At 46.4% G+C, this 19,215-nt stretch overlaps 1 protein-coding gene across 1 annotated transcript in view; it reads left to right on the top strand.

Moving 5' to 3' along the window:
- LOC123798970 (uncharacterized) overlaps nt 1–17,988 on the top strand; it is a 58,342-nt gene extending 40,354 nt beyond the window's left edge. Inside the window, 5 exon segments of the mRNA XM_045807793.2 lie at nt 5,890–6,243; nt 8,675–8,995; nt 9,579–9,899; nt 16,221–16,328; nt 16,852–17,988. Of these exon segments, the coding sequence (XP_045663749.2) occupies nt 5,890–6,243; nt 8,675–8,995; nt 9,579–9,899; nt 16,221–16,328; nt 16,852–16,871 (1,124 nt within the window). The 3' untranslated portion in view covers nt 16,872–17,988.
- The last annotated feature ends 1,227 nt before the right edge of the window (nt 17,989–19,215 follow it).

The following is a 19,215-nucleotide window of genomic DNA, read 5'->3' as shown; positions in this document are numbered from 1 at the left end:
TGATCTTCAGCATCTTTTCATGTGCTTTCTCACCATTTGAATGAGAAGATCTCTAGTAAATAGTCTGTTCTAGTCCTTCGTCCATTTTTTTAATTGGGTTCTTTGTTATTTTGTTGTTGAATTTTAAAAGTTCTTTATGTATGCTGGTTATTAATCCTGTATGAGACATATGCTTTGCAAAGATTTTCTTCCATTCTGTGAGTTGTCCTACCACTTTTGTCCTTGCCACAAAAAGTTTTAATTTTGATGAGGTCAGAACTATATATATATATATAGTTATGTGTGCTTTTGTGGTCACATCCAAGAAATCATTGCCAAATCAAACATCATGAGATTTGCCTACAGTTTTTTTTTTCTCAGAATTTTGTAGTTTTAGCTCTTACATTTAGGTCCCTTCATCCAATTTGAGCTCATTTATCTATAAAGAGGAAGGTGAGGGCTCAACTTCTTTCTTTGCATGTAGATATCCAGTTTTCCCAGCATCTGATGACTGTTCTTTCCCCCATGAATGGTGTTGGCATTCTTGTTGAAAATCATTTGACCATATGTGGAGGTTTTATTGGTAAGCTCTCTATTCTATTCCATTGCTCTATGTTTCTGTTCTCTTGTGAGTACCTTAGTACATACTCTCGTATTTTGTAGTGGGTTTTTAAATCAAGAAATGTGAGTTCTCCAACTGTGCCTGTTTTCAGGATTGTTTATTGATCTGGGGTCCCTTGAGATTGCATATGAATGTGAAATGGGCTTTTCTATTTCTACAAAAAAAAAAAAAATGCCACGGGGATTTTGACAACAATTGTATTGAATCTATAGAATCGCCTTAGGTAGTATTGACTTAACAATATGAAGTCTTCCAATCCACCAATGGGGGATGTTTCCCATTGATTTATGACTTCTTCATTTCTTTCAGCAACGTTTCACACTTTTGTGGTTACAAGTCTTCCATCCCCATTCAAAAATTTACACCTAAGTATTATATAACTTCTGATGCTAGTGTAAGTGGAATTGCTTGCTAATTTCCTTTCTGGATTGTCATCACTAGGGTATAGAATGCACCTGATTTTTGATTGTTGAATTTGTATAATACAAATTAGCTGAATTCATTATTAACACTAACAGTTTATTTTTACATGTGATATCTATAGGATTGCTACCCATGTAATCATGTCATGTCCAAAGAGAGATAGTTTTACTTATTCCTTTGCACCTTGAGTGGTATTTATTTATTTTTCTTGCCTAATTGCATTTCTTGAATTTCTGATATTGTGTCGATAGAAGTGGACATCTCTGCCTTGTTCTTTTTTTTTTTTTTAAAGATTTTACTTATTCGACAGAGATAGAGACAGCCAGCGAGAGAGGGGACACAAGCAGGGGGAGTGGGAGAGGAAGAAGCAGGCTCATAGAGGAGGAGCCTGATGTGGGGCTCGATTCCATAACGCCGGGATCACGCCCTGAGCCGAAGGCAGACGCTTAACCGCTGTGCCACCCAGGCGCCCCATCTCTGCCTTGTTCTTAATCGTAGAGGAAAAACTTCGATCTTAGAGGGAAAACTTTCAAACTTTCACCATCAAGGATGATGTCCGTTATAGGATTTTCACATATGACTTCACCATTTTGTGTAAGTTTCCATCTATTCCAGTTCATGGATTGTTTTTATCATGAAAAATGTTGACTTTAGACCAATGATTTTCTGCTTCAAATGAGATAATTCTGTATTATTCTTTTCTTCATTCTGTAAGTGTGGCCTATTACACTGTCTGATTTTCATTTGTTGAAACATCCTTGCATCCCAGGAAGAAATCCCACTTGGTCATTATGTATAATTCTTTCAATGTACGATGGACTTTTAGTTTGCTGATGTTTTGTTGAGCATTGTTGGATCAATATTCAGACAAGATTCTGGTGTGCCGTTTCCTTGTAATATCTTTTTGGCTTTGTAAAGGATTATGCTGCCCTGAGAGTGAGTCTCAGAATAACCCAAAATGACTTAGGAGTCTTCCTTCCTCTTTAATTTTACTTTGAAGAAGATTGGCGTAACGGTTTTTTGTTTGTTTGTTTGTTTGTTTGTTTGTTTGTTTGTTTGTTTTGTTCTTGTTTCTAATGTTTGAAAGAATTCACCCATGAAGCTGCATGGTCCTGGACATTGTGTTGTTGGGAAATTTTTGATTATGGGTTCAGTCACGTAGTACTGATAGTCTATTCAGATTTTCTGGTCTTCATGATGCAGTTGGTAAGTTGTGTGTGTCTAGAAATTTGTCCACTTAACCTATATTATCCAATTTATTGGTGTACAACTGTTCAATGTACTTTTTTAGAATTCTCTTTATTTCTATAAAATGCTTAGTACTGTCTTCCACTTATTTCTGATTTTAGTTAATGAAGTCCCTCTCTCCCTCTCTCTCTCTCTCTCTCTGTTAGTCAATCTAGCTAAAGCTTTGTCAACTATGTTGGTCTTTCTGAAGTACTATTCCTGGTTATGTTGATTTTCTCTCTTGCTTTTCTATTCTCATTTTATATATTTCTATGCCACTGCTTTTTACTTCCTCATTCTGCTAGCTTTGAGTTTGGGGTTTATTTTTTTCCTTCTTTTTCTAATTTCTTAAGGTGTATAGTTGTTACTAGATTTGTGATCTTTCCTTTCTTTAAATTTAGGCATTACAGCTATAAATTTCCCTCTCTTACTGCTTTCACTGCACATGGCAGGTTTGGGAATGTTGCTTTTTCATTTTCATTCATCTCAAGGTGTTCTCTCATTTCCCTGTAATTCCTTCTTTGCCCTTCTGATTTCTTAAGAGTGTGTTGTTTCATTTCAACACATTTGAGAATATTCTATTTCTCTTTTGTTGATTCCTACTTTGGTTTCACAATCTGTTTCACCAGTTCACTGTTTGAATAGTTCTTCTTCCAGATACCAGTAACTTGCCTGCTCACACAACCTGCATGACAATGGCCCACACAAAGGTTGTTTGATGGTCACTGGTTTCTTTAACAGTCCAGGGAGACATGTGGTCGACAGAACAATGCCCCCCTCAAAAAAAAAGAGGTCCATATCCTAATACCCAGAACATGTGGATAGTTTTCTCTTCTGGAGCAAAAGAGATTTTGCAGAAGTGATTAACTTCAGACTCTTGATATGAGGAGATTATCCCAGATTATCAGAGTGGCCCCAATATATTCACAAGAGTCCTTATAAGAAGGAGTCAGGAAAGTCAAATTTACAGAAGGACAAGAGGCAATAGAGGTGAGAATTTGAAGGGATTGGAATATGAGAACCATGAGTAAAGGAATGTGGGCAGCTTCTAGAATTTGGAAAAGCAAGGAACAGAACTCCAGAAGAAATGCAGATTGTTAATTTTGGCCATTCTAACTGGTGTGCGGTGATATCTCATTGTGGGTTTGATTTGCGCTTCCCTGATGGCAAGTGATGTGGAGCATTTTCTCATGTGTCTGTTGGCCATTTGTATGTCTTCTTTGGAGAAGTGTCTGTTCATGTCTTCTGACCATTTCTTGACTAGATTATTTGTTTTTTGGGTGTGAGTTTGAGAAGTTCCATACAGATCTTGGATACCAGCCCTTTGTCTGTTATGTCCTTTGCAAGTATCTCCTCCCATTCCGTAGGTTTCCTTTTAGCTTTGTTGACTGTTTCCTTTGCTGTGCAGAAGCTTTTTATCTTGATGAAGTCCCAAGAGTTCATTTTTCCTCTTGTTTCCCTAGCATTGAGAGACGTGTCTTGGAAGAAGTTGCTGTGGCCAAGATCAAAGAGCTTACTGCCTATGTTCTCCTCTAGGATTTTGATGGATTCCTATCTCCCATTGGGTTTCATCCATTTTGAGTTTATCTTTTAGTATAGTGTAAGAAAATGATCCAATTTCATTCTTCTACATGTGGCTGTCCAATTTTGCCAGCACCATTTATTGAAGAGACTGTCTTGTTTCCATTGGATATTCTTCCTTGCTTTGTTGAAGATTAGTTGACCATAGAGTTGAGGTCCATTTCTGGGGTCTCTATTCTGTTCCATGGATCCAAGCGTCTGTTTATGTGCCACTACCATGCTGTCTTGATGATCACAGCTTTGTAATATAGCTTGAAGTCAGGAATGGTGATGCCCCCAGCTTTGGTGATCCTTTTCAACATTCCCCTGGCAATTCGGGATCTTCTCTGGTTCCATACAAATTTCAGGAGTGTTTGTTCCATCTCTGTGAAAAATGCCAATGGTATTTTGAGAGGGTATTGCATTGAATGTGTAGATTGCTCGGGGCAGCATAGACATTTTAACAGCTTACACAGTTAGAATGGCCAAAATTAACAAGACAGAGAACAACAAATGTTTTTGACATCATGGAGAGAGCAGAACCCTCTTACACCGTTGGTGGGAATGGAAGCTGGTACAGCCACTCTGGAAAACAGTATGGAGGTTCCTCCAGACGTTAAAAATAGAGCTAACCTATGACCCAGAAATTGCACTACTAGGTATTTATGCCAAAGATACAGAGGTAGTGAAAAGAAGGGACACATGCACCCCAATGTTCAGAGCAGCGATGTCCACAATAACCAAATTGTGGACAAATGGATAGGGAAGATGTGGTCCATTTATACAATGGAATATTGCTCAGCCATCAGAAAGGTTAAATACCCACTATTTGCACTGACATGGATGGCACTGGAGGAGACAATGCTAAGTGAAATAAGTCAAGCATAGAAAGTCAATTATCATATGGTTTCACTCAAATGTGGAAAATAAGGAATAGCGCAGAGGACCAAAGGGGAAGGGAGGGAAAACTGAATGGGAAGAAATCAGACAGGGAGACAAACCACGAGGGACTCTGGACTCCGGGAAATAACTGAGGGTTACAGAAGGGAAAGGGTGGGGGGATGGGGAAACCAGGTGATGGGTATTAAGGAGGGCACGTGTGGTGATGAGCCCTGGGTGTTATACACAACTAATATGTCACTGAACACTACATCAAAAACTAATGATATACTGTACGTTGTCTAATGAACATAACGAAAAAAAACTAATGATGTACTATATATGGGCTAATTGAACATAATAATAATTAAAATATTAAGGAAAGAGTTCTCTAAGGAACTGAAAAAGAATTTAAAATTTTTTTTGAAAAATAAATAAAAATTTAAACTTAAAAAAAAAAAAGAAATCCGGCTTGGCAGACCCTTTGTTTTTAGCCCAACAATACCAACTTTGGATTCCTGATCCCAGGAATACAAGATAGTACACTTCTGCAGATTACAGGCACTACATTTTTAATAATTTGTTACAGCAGCATTTGGAAACTAATATAGTATGATTGAAGTATGGAGGAAAATCCCAGGGATTTGAACACTACTTTACTTCTCATTTAACCTACCTGTTCATTGTGTGGAAGCTCTGTCATCACCCTCACTCACGTGTCCAGACTGATCAACAGAACCCAGCACGTGCAGGTGCGTGTGGAGGAGGGAAGTGGACCAACAGAGGATCTGGAAGTGAAATGCACAGCCCACATAACACATCCCTCCCTTCAGCTCACACACAGTGATCTGAAGAAGTCTCGGGGTCCCACTGAATGCAAGGGTCCAGAGAGTACAACACACCATGAGGCCAGAAAATGAACAACCAGAAACACTGGGAGAAACACGACGCTTCAGAGAGGCTGAGGCACTCAGACCTGCTGTGTGACACATCACGGAGTCTGTCTCAGTCTCCTCAGTTGTGACAGGGTCTCAGGTTACAGGCTCATGGGGAGGGCTGCATGGCACGTCCATGTGACGTGCTGAGCCCCAGGCCCGCTCACGGTGCGCACTCAGTCAATGAGCTGTTGTGGATAAACACTTGAGGGGACGTACAGGATCCCGTCAGAAGCAATAAATGCCGGCTCTGTTTCCCTCCAGGTGCGGCAGGAGAGCCGGAGCTGCAGGTGGTCCAGCCTGACAAGTCCGTGTCTGTCGCAGCCGGACAGACAGCCACTCTGCGCTGCACCGTGACCTCCCTGCTCCCCATTGGGCCGGTTGCGTGGTTCCGGGGCACAGGGCCAGCCCGGGAGTCAGTCTACAATTTCAGAGGAGGCCATTTCCCCCGAGTAACAAATGTTTCTGATGCCACGAAGAGAAATGCCATGGACTTCTCCGTCCGCATCAGTAACATCAGCCCAGCAGACACTGGAACCTACTACTGTGTGAAGTTCCAGAGAGGCAGCCCTGATGTGGAGTTGAAGTCTGGACCCGGCACCCAGGTCACCGTGAGCGGTGAGTATGGCCTGGGCCTCCTTCATCCCCTGCTGGTGACAAGTAAATAAGAATGTGCTCCATTGTCTGAGGAACAGTGAAGAATCAGGTGTCGTGGTGGGTGCCCCTGACTTGAGCCCCTTTCACAGATCAGGGAAGTTGAGGCTTGGAGAGGTCATGCTATTTGCTCAGGGTCACACGGCTATAAAACTGTGGGAAACTCCAGAACCCCAGTCTGTGGGCTCCACAGTTCTCGCCTTTTCCACTCCTGACCAGCCCTCTGGTTCCAGGATGAGGGACTGACATTCTGCGTGACTTGCCCAGTCACAAAGTCCTACTTCACCCCTGCCTCCAGAGAGCACTCCCTTCTATGTGGCCAGTCTTCTCTTGGCTCAGCACTTACTGAGCACCTGCTGTGTGCAGGCTCTGCTCTGGGTGCGGGGGAAGCAGCAGGGAACAAAACAGGCAAGTGTTCCTCTCTCATGAGGCTGACATTCCCTTCCCTTCCAGGGTGGACAAATGCACCCACGCAGGGAGGGGGGACAATGTCTTTCTTTCTTTCAGCTTCAGAAAAATCACAGCGACAAGAGGCCCAGGCTCACTGTATAGTCTGACAACCTGGGCAGAGAAGATGCCAGAGGTTAGGCATTTGTTGTGGGTCCGTCCAGAAAAGCTTCATGCAATTCGGGCCTGGCTCCCGTAATAGTGACTGAGTCTCCCCACAGCGCCTGGACATAGGCATGAAGGAGGCTTCATCCTGACTGTGCAGACATTACAGAAGTTCCCGTGGTGCTTCCCTTGCCTGGAGCCACAGCTGGTACGTGGCTTCAGCACCAGGCAGAACCTGTGCCTCCTAGGAGAGCGCGCCTTCCTCTTCCCCAAGCTGCCCACACTGTGATGCCCTGCGTGACAGTGGATGGAGTCGAGGGGCCATCTCAGCCCCTTTTATGGATGGGGACACTGAGGCTGAGCAGATCTGGCCTGACCAGGGACGGGAGCCACACCCTGACTCACAGCACTGCTCTTTGCACACTCACTGTGCTGGTCAAAGTGGAGAAACTTCCAGTCCTGTCCTTGAAAATCTTGTATTGTTCCCTTTGTCAGCAATAAGCATTAAAACACTCATGAGGAGAGCTTTGCACGCCCAGATCACACAGGTCCCAAAACAACTCATGAAGAGTTGAGCCTGTTCCTAGAGGACACGGTTCCTCACATCTAAGAGCATCAGGACGCTTTCCCTTCTGTGCGATGCTCTCCTTCACGGAGCAGCCTGAAGCGGCAGCCTGGACGGAGCAGAGGGGCCCCCGCAATCCCAGCAACACCAGACACCCCATTCCTGGCTCTGCAGACTGAGGGTGACTGGCAGGCACATCCTGGAGGGTGTCTGGGGTCCCCTGGGCAAGAGTTCATATTCTAGACTCAGCTGTAGGGACCCCACATCCTCCCTCTGTTGCTACAGGGTCAGCAGGTCTGGGCGCCCAGAGGGACCCTCCCCATGAATGCTTGCAGTGGAGAATCTCAAAGGGTGAGAGGAGGGTGGTGGACACTGTCGGGATGGAAAATGTGGGACCCTTGCTCTGTTGTGGATGAAACAGCTGGAGGCCATGGGAAGCCCACCTGGGATGCAATGAGGGGTGAGGGGCAGCGCCTTTGTGCCTGGACCCAAGTAGGTAGGCTCCTTGGCGAGGTGTAGACAGAGACTACGCAGGGGGAGTTCCCTCACAACGTTGTCAATATTTGAACATGTAAGGAGATCACAGGGAATAATTTCCAAAACCTTGACCCCGAACAGGTTCAAGCTGGATCCATTTATTAGGCCTTGGGAAGAAAATTCAGAGCAGGAGTTTAACATCATCCTGAGGCTGACTTAACTATCAGAGGCTTTCTGATTCGTCTGCTCCTTTCCATGTGCATTTTCGGTCATAAATTCCAAGCAGAACTGCCTGTATTCCCTCACTCGCCCCTCACTGCGACCCCAGGAAGGAGACATGCCTGCTGTCCCATGTCACACAGGAGGAGCCCACGCTGTGCCACGGCCACACCTCCTGTGGGCTGGCCAGCCTGGTTCCTTCTTAAATGGGGGTCCCGCTCTGCCCCTGCTTCCCCTGCACAGACTCTCTGACCTCAGTGAGGTTTGCAGGGAGGCAGCTAGGATGGTTGATGCCAAGAGTCACACCCATCAGAAATGTCATTCCTGTGCCCAGATTGGTGGCAAGTCACCTGGCAGAGAAGAGAAGGGGGACCTTGAACTCAGGCCTGGAGCTACACCTGGGCCCTGTCCCCGACTCAGAGTTCAGCTCTGGAACCTGGGGTCCTCCTCTGTGCGATGAGGAGATGACACCGCCCTCCCCACACTATCCGAAGGGCCGAGGGTTCTCCAAGGTGTCACACACGTGTCCTTACTGCTGATGACCACAGTCATGCTTACTGATCACAAATGCTCCTCTTGTAGCCAAACCCTCTCCCCCTGTGGTGTCGGGCCCCGCGGCCAGGGCCTCGCCTGAGCAGACAGTGAGCTTCACCTGAGAGTCCCACGGCTTCTCCCCCAGAAACATCACCCTGAGATGGTTCAAAAACGGGAATGAGCTCGCAGCCTCCCAGACCACCGTGGACGCAGAGGGACACGGCACTTCCTACAACATCTCCAGCATGACCAGGCTGGCGCTGGCCCCGGGGGACGTTCGCTCCCAGGTCATCTGCGAGGTGACCCACGTGACCCTGCAGGGGGGCCCTCCTCTCCGTGGGACTGCCAACTTGTCTGCGGTCCTCCGAGGTAGATGTCCCTCACCCCAGCCCAAGCCCGGGTCTGGCCCCCAAGTCTCTGGGCCTGCCCCCCCCCCACTCTGCCCCAGGCCTTCCACTGCCTGGGGTTGACATCTGACAGACCCTCCCAGTCACCCTGCACCTAGATGCACCGTCATCCCCTACTGTTTTCATGGCAGCTGCAGGGTGAACACTTACCGTGTGCCAGCACTGTGCTGGGTGGTTCATTTACTTTACCATAGCAATCCCAATTATTGAGCACCTGCTGTAATCCAAGCCACCGTGTGCTTGCTGATGTCATTTATTTTGCTAGTTATTCTATTCCAACTGCATACCACGGGCTGAGTATCTTGATTTCACTCATTCTTACCTCAGTAGGAGCTACCAGTCCTTGAGCACCTACTGTGTGCTGGGCACTGTGCTTAGGGATTTCATTCATATGCAGACACTACCCTCAGTGTTTGAGCACCAGCTGCATACCTACCACTGTTCTGGGTGATTCCCTCGTTGTGTGGGGGGAGCTAAGTTCTCGAGCCCTCCCCTGTGATCTGTCTGTTCCATAAGGTCAGAGCTTCTGCTCTGTGCTCTTTCAGTTCCGCCCAACTTGGAGGTTTCCCAGCAGCCCGTGGCAGGGGACCTGGTGCTGGTCACTTGCCAAGTGACGAAGTTCTATCCCCAGCGCCTCCAGCTGACCTGTTGGGAGATCCGAAACGGGTCCCGAACAGAAACGGCCTCAACAGCCTCGGACCTCATAGAGAACAAGGATGGGACGTTTAACCGGACAAGCTGGCTCCTGGTGAAATCATCCACCCACAGGGAAGATGTGGTGCTCACGTGCCAGGTGCGGCATGACGGGCAGCCCGCGATCACCAAAAACCGTATCTTTGTGGCCTCTGCCCACCAGAAGGACCAGGGTGAGACCTCAATGATCCTCTTCCTAGTGGCCTGCCCCCTGTGTCCTTCACCTGACAGTGATTAAGTCCCTGTCCCCTCGAGCCACCCCCTGCTCCTGCTCTTTCTCACCTGGGCCTGCTCTCTTATCCCTTCTAGACCTTTCCATCACCACCCCAGGAAATGTCTGCACCTGCCACTCTGAAATTCTGGAAGGGACCCTGAGGACCTGGAGATTTGAGTCTTGACCAGGCTCCCGGGTGACCGTGTGTGCTTATACCTGGGGTCTCCTTCATCCCCTTGTTTGTGTCAGCAGACCAGCAATATTCACGATCGCTCACAACACATTTACTTTATGCCAATTCCAGTTCATTTCTAGTCTCCTTTCCTGCTTCAACCAACCCTGTGACCTGGAATTTTACAGAAGGGACTCAGGGAGCAGTGAGGGACAGATGGTGAAGATTCCCTGCCCTTAGACCAGCTGATGAGCTATGCTAGACTAGGGAAACCTGAGTCCCTGAAGACAGACCAACGACACATACCAAAAAAAAAAAAAAAAAAAAGAAAAAGAAAAAAAAAAAAAAGCATGTGTTAATTTTAGCAGCAGCGCATTGTCCCAAAGAACTACAGAGTCCCCTTTCTACAACCAAAACATTCCTTATTGCTCTCTCATGTAACATCAGGAGGAGATCGAACCAGGTTTGCCGGAGTCTTTGCTACAGAAGACCTTTCAAAGGCCCATGTTCCTTCTAACATGCCCTACGACATTGTTCTCATGGCTTGGTCAACACTCGGTCACCCAGCGTTCATGTCCCTGCCAGCTGGTAGAATAGAGATGGGAAGGGGAAAATGAACGATTTCCCTTATAGCTAGAGGTATGCAGAAGTTTCATAATTGTGTCCACTAATAACTTAGTCATGGATGTACATCCAGTTGCAAATGGAGTCCACAATTGTGTGGTCATGTGATTAATGACATTTATTACACGCTTAGTAAATTTAACAGTGATTCCTCATATCATCTAAAATGGAGTATTTTCCAAAGCTGATTTTCCAAAGCTGCTTCTATTAACTTAATTTTGTGGACCTAACTTGGTTTTAATTCATCTGTAAATGCTGAAAAGAATTTCCCTGTGAAACACCTGTGACTTCACCGTTCTTTTTTTGATGTGAAAAGAATGTGAATACGTCAAACTCTTCATTTCAGATTGGATGCTTGTGGTAGGCTGTGCTTTTGAGAAATTTGCGCCTTTTTCTGTGCGTTGTCAAATATCTGCCTGTAGAGCTGCTCATAATATTACCTAGTTATCCTTGCATGTCTGTAGGGACTTCAGTGATATCCCATTTCACTCTTGATGTTGGAAATGTGTCAATTCTCATTTTTTCCATTCTCAGTGCTGCTAGAAGTTTTTCAAATTTATCAACCTCTTCAAAGAACCCACTTTGTTTCCGTGATTTTCTCTTTGTTTTTAATTTCTTTGCTTTTTCACCTCTTTTTTAATTCTTTCTGCTTGTTTCGGTTTTATTTGGCTCCGCCTCATTTTTTTCTTGTAATCCACAAACTTTCTTTTATTTTTTTTGTTCTTTTAATAATATTTTTTATTATATTATGTTAGTCACCATACAGAATATTCCTAGTTTTTGATGTAAAGTTCCATGATTCATTACTTGCGTATAACACCCAGTGCACCATGCAATACGTGCCCTCCTTACTACCCATCACCGGCCTATCCCGATCCCCCACCCCTCTCCCCTCTAAAGCCCTCAGTTTGTTTCCCAGAGTCCATAATCTCCCATGGTTCATTCCCCCTTCTGTTTACCCCCCCTTTCTTCTTCCCTTTCTTCTCCTACCAATCTTCCTACTCCTTATGTTCCATAAATGAGTGAAACCACATGATAATTGTCTTTCTCTGCTTGACTTATTTCACTTAGCATTATCTCCTCCAGTGCCGTCCATGTTGCAGCAAATGTTGAGAAATCGTTCTTTTTGATGGCTGAGTAATATTGCATTGTATATATGGACCACATCTTCTTAATCCAGTCATCTGTTGAAGGGCATCTCGGCTCCTTCCACGATTTAGCTATTGTGAATAATGCTGCTATGAACATTGGGGTGCATATGGCCCTTCTCTTCACTACGTCTGTATCTTTGGGGTTAATACCCAGTAGTACAATGGCTGGATCATAGGGTAGCTCTATTTTTAACTTTTTAAGGGACCTTCACACTGTTTTCCAAAGTGGCTGTACCAACTTGCATTCCCACCAGCAATGTAGGAGGGATCCCCTTTCTCCACATCCTCTCCAACATTTGTTGTTTCCTGCCTTGTCAATTTTTGCCATTCTAACTGGCATAAGGTGGTATCTCAGTGTGGTTTTGATTTGAATTTCCCTGATGGCTAATGATTTTGAACATTTATTCATGTGTCTGTTAGCCATTTGTATGTCTTCATTGGAAAAGTGTCTGTTCATATCTTCTGCCCATTTTTTGATTTGTTTATTTGTTTCTTGTGTATTGAGTTTGAGAAGTTCTTTATAGATCTTGGATACCAGTCTTTTATCTGTAGTGTCATTTGCAAATATCCTCTCCCATTCCATGGGCTGCCTCTTAGTTTTTTTGACTGTTTGCTTGGCTGTGCAGAAGCTTTTTATCTTGATGAAGTCCCACAAGATCATTTTGTTTGTTTGTTTCTCTTGCCGGCCTCATTTTTTGAAATGGAAACAAATGTTATTGAATCTGGATTTTCTTTTGTTCAAATGCCACATCTGGGCCTCCTTCTGTGCTTGGGGAGTCAGGAGTGTGGAGCCAGGAGGAGTGTGGAGCCAGGATGCCTGATACGTGTTCTTCCTCCAATGTGGAAGCGCCTAGCCCAACTGCCTTCCTCTTCCACCTTTCAGAGTCCTCCAAATTGGACCCCATGTGATTTCCAGGCGGCAGGCTTGTACTGAGCCAGGAGGGCAGGGAGAGATGAGGCCACACCATCTCCTATGGACCAGTTTGGGTTTGGTGTTTAGTCTTTGGTCTTTCACTGGGGCTCAGACCATAGCTCTTCCTTCTGCTGCTTCAGGTGTGCCTGAACTAGCAATCTTCCAGCGTGCTAAGGCTGGAATTAAATTTTAGGGTTGTCCGGGTGGGCAGGCTGGAGCCATGTGCAGGATGCCTCTGTGACCCTGCTGAGCCAGGATGCCACAGCCTCCCCTGGGCATCCCAGGGCTCCAACCACGGCCATCGGTTCTGGATCCAATGGGTCTGATATAATGATGCACATATTTTTGTTCATGTTTATGGAATTGAAGTGTTTTACAATACTTCTGGCTTAATGGCCCTCCCCTCCCTCAGGATAGCATGACCACACATGTTACTGGGACTTGGGGTGGGTTGTCTGGTTTGGACAGTGGGGGAGAGGTTCTGAGTCTCCTGATCTTTCTGGTTCTTCTTTCAGGGCCCCAAGTTGGCCTCCCCCAGTTTTCCTTTTTCCCCTCACCACATTTTGAAATAGCACCTTTCCTTTTCCCTTTTACCCCTGAAGTCATGCATTTGAAATTGTGCCTACCCCTTTTATTCATATCTGTCCTTTTGAAATATCCCTGTCTCCTTGTGTTAGCTTCCTATTGTGGTAATAATTAGCACATACTTAGCGGCTTAAAACAATACACATTCATTTCTTCCATTTCTAGACAGCAAAGTCTAAAGTGGGGTGGCAGGACTGCAATCCTTCCGGGGTACCGGGGAAGAGTCTGTGTCCTTGTTGATCCAGCTCCTAGAGGTAGCCCCAGTCCTCAGCCAAAGGCCCTGCATGCTCTGACCTCTGCTGCAGTCCTCATGCCTCCTGCTCCCACTCTTCTGCTCCCTCCTTCACTTGTAAGGGTCTCTGTGATTAAGCTGGCTCCACTTGCATAGTCCCAGATAATGACCCACTCAAGACCCTTGCTAATTACCATGCAGTCTCTCTTGCCATGTAAGGTACCACATATTCACAGACTCTGGGGATTCTGGGAAAACCCTCTTAAGTCAGGCATACTTTGAAACCCCTTTCTAAGATCTGTGTCCTGATCTGCAGGACACATTTCCAATATTTTCTTTTTTTTTTTTTTTAAGATTTTATTTATTTATGTGACAGAGAGACAGCCAGCGAGAGAGAGAACACAAGCAGGGGGAGTGGGAGAGGAAGAAGCAGGCTCCCAGCGGAAGAGCCTGATGTGGGGCTCGATCCCAGATCACTGGGATCACGCCCTGAGCCGAAGGCAGACGCTTAACGACTGTGCTACCCAGGCGCCCCACATTTCCAATATTTTCTAATATAGCTTTAGGTAGGACTTCCAAATAACTGTCATTCTCTTTGGCTAGCTGGACTTAACTACTGCCCCTGCCCTTCCCTGTGGTTGGGAAGGTGGAAGGGGAATGGCATAAGGTAGTGCATTTGGATTTGGAGATTATACTCCTTTGTCTCCTGGAGATTCTGCAGTTTGGGCATTGCTCTTCAAGGACCACTGACAGCCAATTTTCCATGGAGTTTACTGTCCTTTCATTGTTATCCTTTGGGTTGAGAGGCCGTATATTTGGAGATGAGTAGCTAAGTTGCTGCCTTGTACTCAGCAGCCCACTAGCGCCCAGAGGGCTTTGAATGACTTGGCCTCAATGTCCCTATCCCACATCTCAGTGTCTATCTCCCGTATTTCCCCATCAAGGCCCTATTCTGGCACAGCAGGTGCAGTATAGCTGAGAATTCAATCCTCTATGAGGCACTGATGCTCCTATGATTATGTTGAACCCAATTATATCCTCAGCTTTTCCTCCCTCTGCTCTGGGAAGTACGAGTCTGCACTGTTGCCCACAAGTCCTCTGACTTTCATCATGTGTGATCAGTCGGTCTTCGTTTTGCATTGTCTTTCCCTGTAGGACTGATGCCCAGCCACAGCCACCCAACCCGCTGTTCTTATACTTATGGACTCCTTTCGACAATGCTGGGTACTCCCCTCCTCTGCTTACACCATTCCAGGACACCACGTTGAGGTTTCAGCAGTGAAAATAGTGGGGCAAGCTGACACCTACCCGGCTCTGCTGCCTAGCAGGGCTGGGGGCCTCTCGACCAGCCAACGGATAGACACCCTGCTCCAAATGTGCACGTCAGAGCTTGCGATCCAGACCCTGCCCAGACAAACTCCACACATCCCGTGACCCAGGAAGGATACTCTCAGATGATATGGGGAAAGCTCACTGTAGAGTGCTGCCCAATCCACATGCATGAGAGAGGGAAGGAGGCAGAACTGGCAAAGGGAGATGTTGACCCAAGACAGCAGAACAAGACTCAGCCTCAGAAAGAGAGCTGGCGAACTGAATGTTCCTTGTGAGCTGTTTTACATGGAGTGGATTGGCTAAGCCTTTGTACCCCCACTTCTTCCAGCCCTCTGCTTCAGGCTGTCTTCTAGAAGCAGGTGCAAACGTGGGCAGTGCAGCTCTTTCCACTGAGAGAAAGTCCAGGGGCCCACCCAGCTGAAACCTGCCATCTTCCAACACTCCAGGAGCAAACATGGTGAGCTCTCTGCTCCTTCCTTTAAGATCATATCATATATTTCAAAAAATTATTTGATTTTCTTTATTCAAACATAAATCAAAAATGGGCCGTTCAAACTCTACTTCCAACAGAAAAATGTCACTGATATTGGCATTAGGGTCAAGGTGGGCTGCATGGTGTTTGAAACCCTCCTGAGCATTACACCCCACTTCCTTGACTCCCAAGGGTGTTGTCCAGCCAGCAGGTCTCCTGAGATCAGGTCATCCTGAGGCCTCCCTCCTCACTTCTGTACATGGAGTCTTCAAGCCCCGTGCGTGGAGCAATGCAGGGCAGCCTTGCCTTGCCCCTCACTGACCATGAAACCTGTTTTCACTCCACTTGAGGCCAGGCTGACATTTGTCCCTATGACCCAGGGAGTTTGAACTTGTCCTGGTCCAAAGATAAGGTCTCAGAGTCATCCTGCATGACAGCAGCGAGGGATTTCCCTGGGTCTGAACCACCTCGTCTTTTCCTCTGTAAACTCTGAGCCTGGTCCCTCATCAGAAAGACGATATATGAATTGCCCCATTGGGTGTGAGGACCAGTTCATTAAACCAAACTTACACGTCACTGGGTGCTCAGTCTTCCTACCTCTTCCCTCAAAGGGACACTTTCAGCAGTCAGAAATGGTGAGTGAGATGAAGAAGTTCTTACCCCAAATCTGCCTTGACCTTGAGGGCAAGGGAAGAGATTCATGTTTCAGAGCATTGATAAGCCTGAGTTGCCCCAGAGAGAGTAAGTGGAGGACCCAAGGTGCCCCCTCTGATGGTGCCTCCTATCCCTTCTTTTCCAGACCCAGAGCTGTCTACTCTACTCCTGGTGGCTGTCACCCTGAGCCCAAAGCTGCTGCTGCTCATCGCTCTCTCTGCCATCTATGCCCACAGGAAGTGTGGGCCTGACTGTAAGTTGTGGGTCAAGAAGGGCAGGCCAAGGGCAGCCCCAGAGGGGCCAGGTCAAGAGGAGGGGTAGCCCACATTCACAAGGGGTCAGTGCCCACCTGGAGTAGAGAGCACGTGACACACCTCCCCTGATACCCTGAGGATCTCAGGGATCCTAACTCCCTGAGGTGGGGGGTGGGGCTTTAGCTTGTATGAGGTGGGTGGGGTCAAAGGCTGTCAAGGGATGTGCACAGAGTCCTAGGGCTTCTGGGAATGAAGTGGGTAGAGTGGCTGAATGAGAGGCAGCTGGGTGGGAGGATCCCTTGGAGATCGTCACTAGATGATTGAGCACTGGTGTCCTTTGGGCACAAGACATCTGCATTTAAACAAATGCTGACAGGTGCCAGAGGGCTGCTCTGAAGACGGCGTCCCTTCAGACCCTCTTTGGGATACATTGGAGGGGATGGGGAAGGGGGATCAGGCCCTAAGGGAGGAAGCTGAGGTGGCAGAGTCCAATGTCAGGGGCTGCCTTTCCTCTCACAACAGGTGTCCCAGGAGGAAAATAGCACCGAGGACATAGGAGACACATGGGGAACATTTCTGGAATGAAGAGCAGATAATTAACTATAAACATGGATTCCACAGCTCCTTCCTTCCTCCCCTGCTACATGACGCCCTCAGTCTCCGCTGCCTGCTTCCTTCCCTGAGGGTCCCAACCTAAAAGAAGGAACAACTAGAAGCATCCACAACTCTGCCCCAAATGCCTTGCTTCCCCCTGAGACCCACCTGCCCACAGTTCCTGCTGCTCCTTCTCAGAGTCCTTGATGCCCCCAGAGCTGGGTCTTCATACATGGTCCTTAGCAGGGGCCATGGGAACTTGCTCTGGGGACTAACACATGAATATCTGCCTGGAATGTTAGAAACAAGTCACATCTACACATCCCAGGTATCTCTCATCCATCTCCTGGGGACCGTGGCCATGAACTACACTCTCATGTCCACGCTCTCAGGAGTTATTCCTGCCAAGCCCCAGCCTCCCCAGCCTTGGTGAGATTCTCCATTGGGTCTTAAATACAAATGAATCCCATGCTGGTTTGCAGAAGGGAAATGATTGTCCTTCCTCTTTGCCTACATGTCGTACTCCTCAATCCAAGAGACAAGATTCCCTCCTCCCTGTGATGGGAACACTCGCTCTTCCGTCACCTTCATCCTTCCTGACGCCACTGCTCATGTACACGAGCTGGCAATCCAGAAGCCTGGAGCCAGCCTTGATTTTCTTACTTTATATCCCACGTTCAATTCTGTCTCCAGTGGTGGGATGGTAAATGTGCAACAGTCCACTCACAGAGAGGAAAAGAAGCCTGACTTGTATTCCATAAATGAGTGAAACCATATGATAATTGTCTTTCTCTGCTTGACTTATTTCGCTTAGCATTATCTCCTCCAATCCCATCCGTGTTGGAAGATCGGTAGGAGAAGAAAGGGAAGAAGAAAGGGGGGGGTAAACAGAAAGGGGAAGGAACCATGAAAGACTATGGACTCTGGGAAACAAACTGAGGGCTTCAGAGGGGAGGAGGGGGAAATAGGATAGGCCGGTGATGGGTATTAAGGAGGGCATGTGTTGCATGGTGCACTGGGTGTTACAAGCAAGTAATAAATCATAGAACTTTAAAAATATAAATAAATAAATTTAAAAATAAAATAAAAAAATAATAAAGATGAATAACCCTGAAAAAAAAAAAAAAGCCTGACTTGTAGTGCTTTTGGACTTTTGTGGTGTCAACACTCCCAGTGTGACCAACTACAAGCTAACAGTATTTAACAGCTAGCTTGCAAAATTCCTGCAAAGCTCTGAGGAGTGAGTGCAAGCCTCCTGCCACTCCCCAGTGAGCTCCACCCAGAATCTGCACACTGCTCACTCCCAGGGCTGCTCCTTGGTCTCAGCCACCAGCATCCCTTCCTGGACCATTGCTTTGACTCTAACAGGCTCTCCAGTTTCAGCCACAGTGATTCCATGGAAATGGAAGTCAAATTGTGTCTCTCCTCTGTTTCTCCCCCTATGGTCTGCATGACACTCTCTCCCTATTTCAAACTCTGCTGACATGTCACGTTATCAAAGCCTTTCCATAAACCACCCTATATAAACTATCAGCTCCTCTCTCTCACTCCGTGTTCTCACAGCTCATCACCTACTTAAATTGTTTCCGTAGAACTTATGATTAGCTGACATGACACGTGGAGCCAGTGCTCACTTTGCACGACAGTGCAGGACAGAACAACGATGGTGCAGCTGAAACCATGCAAAGTGATCTCAATAATCAGCGGAGAAAAATGATTTTTCTGAGACCTTTAAAAACCTTTTTCAAAACACAGAAAGTCTCCAACTGTCCATTATGAATGTATAGGGAAGTAAAAAAACAATAGAACCATTATTTATTTGGTGTTCTGTCATTTCAAATATTAGAAACACTGAAAAGGGAAGCATTTATTTTTTTTAAAAGACTCATCAAGAATAGTTTGCACAGTGCTTGGCCTCTTCTGATTGCACTGCTGACCATATAGTGCCAGCATCTGAGTAACCTCACTCCATTCTCAACTGGGATCAGCTTCCAACATTCCATCCCTTGCACGTTCAATGTTGTGAAATCCTTACAATATTAATATGAATATTTCTGTGTCACATCCTCCGGGACGTTTTCACCCTCCTTCCCCACCACCTTCTTCGCTGACGTGGTCGGTTTGCCTTCACTCTGCTCCTCTGGCTGCATACCCACAGTCTGGGGACCAGAGTGGCTCCCTGATCTCAGACTCCAGCCTCCTCGACTGTGAGCAAGAACTTTCTTTTGTTCTGAGCCACCCAGTCTGGGATATTTTGTTATAGCTGCCTGAATTGACTAAGACTGATTATAA

The sequence above is a fragment of the Ursus americanus genome, chromosome 22 (assembly GCF_024610735.1).
Source record: "Ursus americanus isolate L20-20 chromosome 22, mUrsAme1.1.p, whole genome shotgun sequence".
Taxonomy (NCBI): Eukaryota; Metazoa; Chordata; class Mammalia; order Carnivora; family Ursidae; genus Ursus; species Ursus americanus.
The sequence above is the reverse complement of the archived record's forward strand: the minus strand, read 5'-3'. Positions and strand labels throughout refer to the sequence as shown.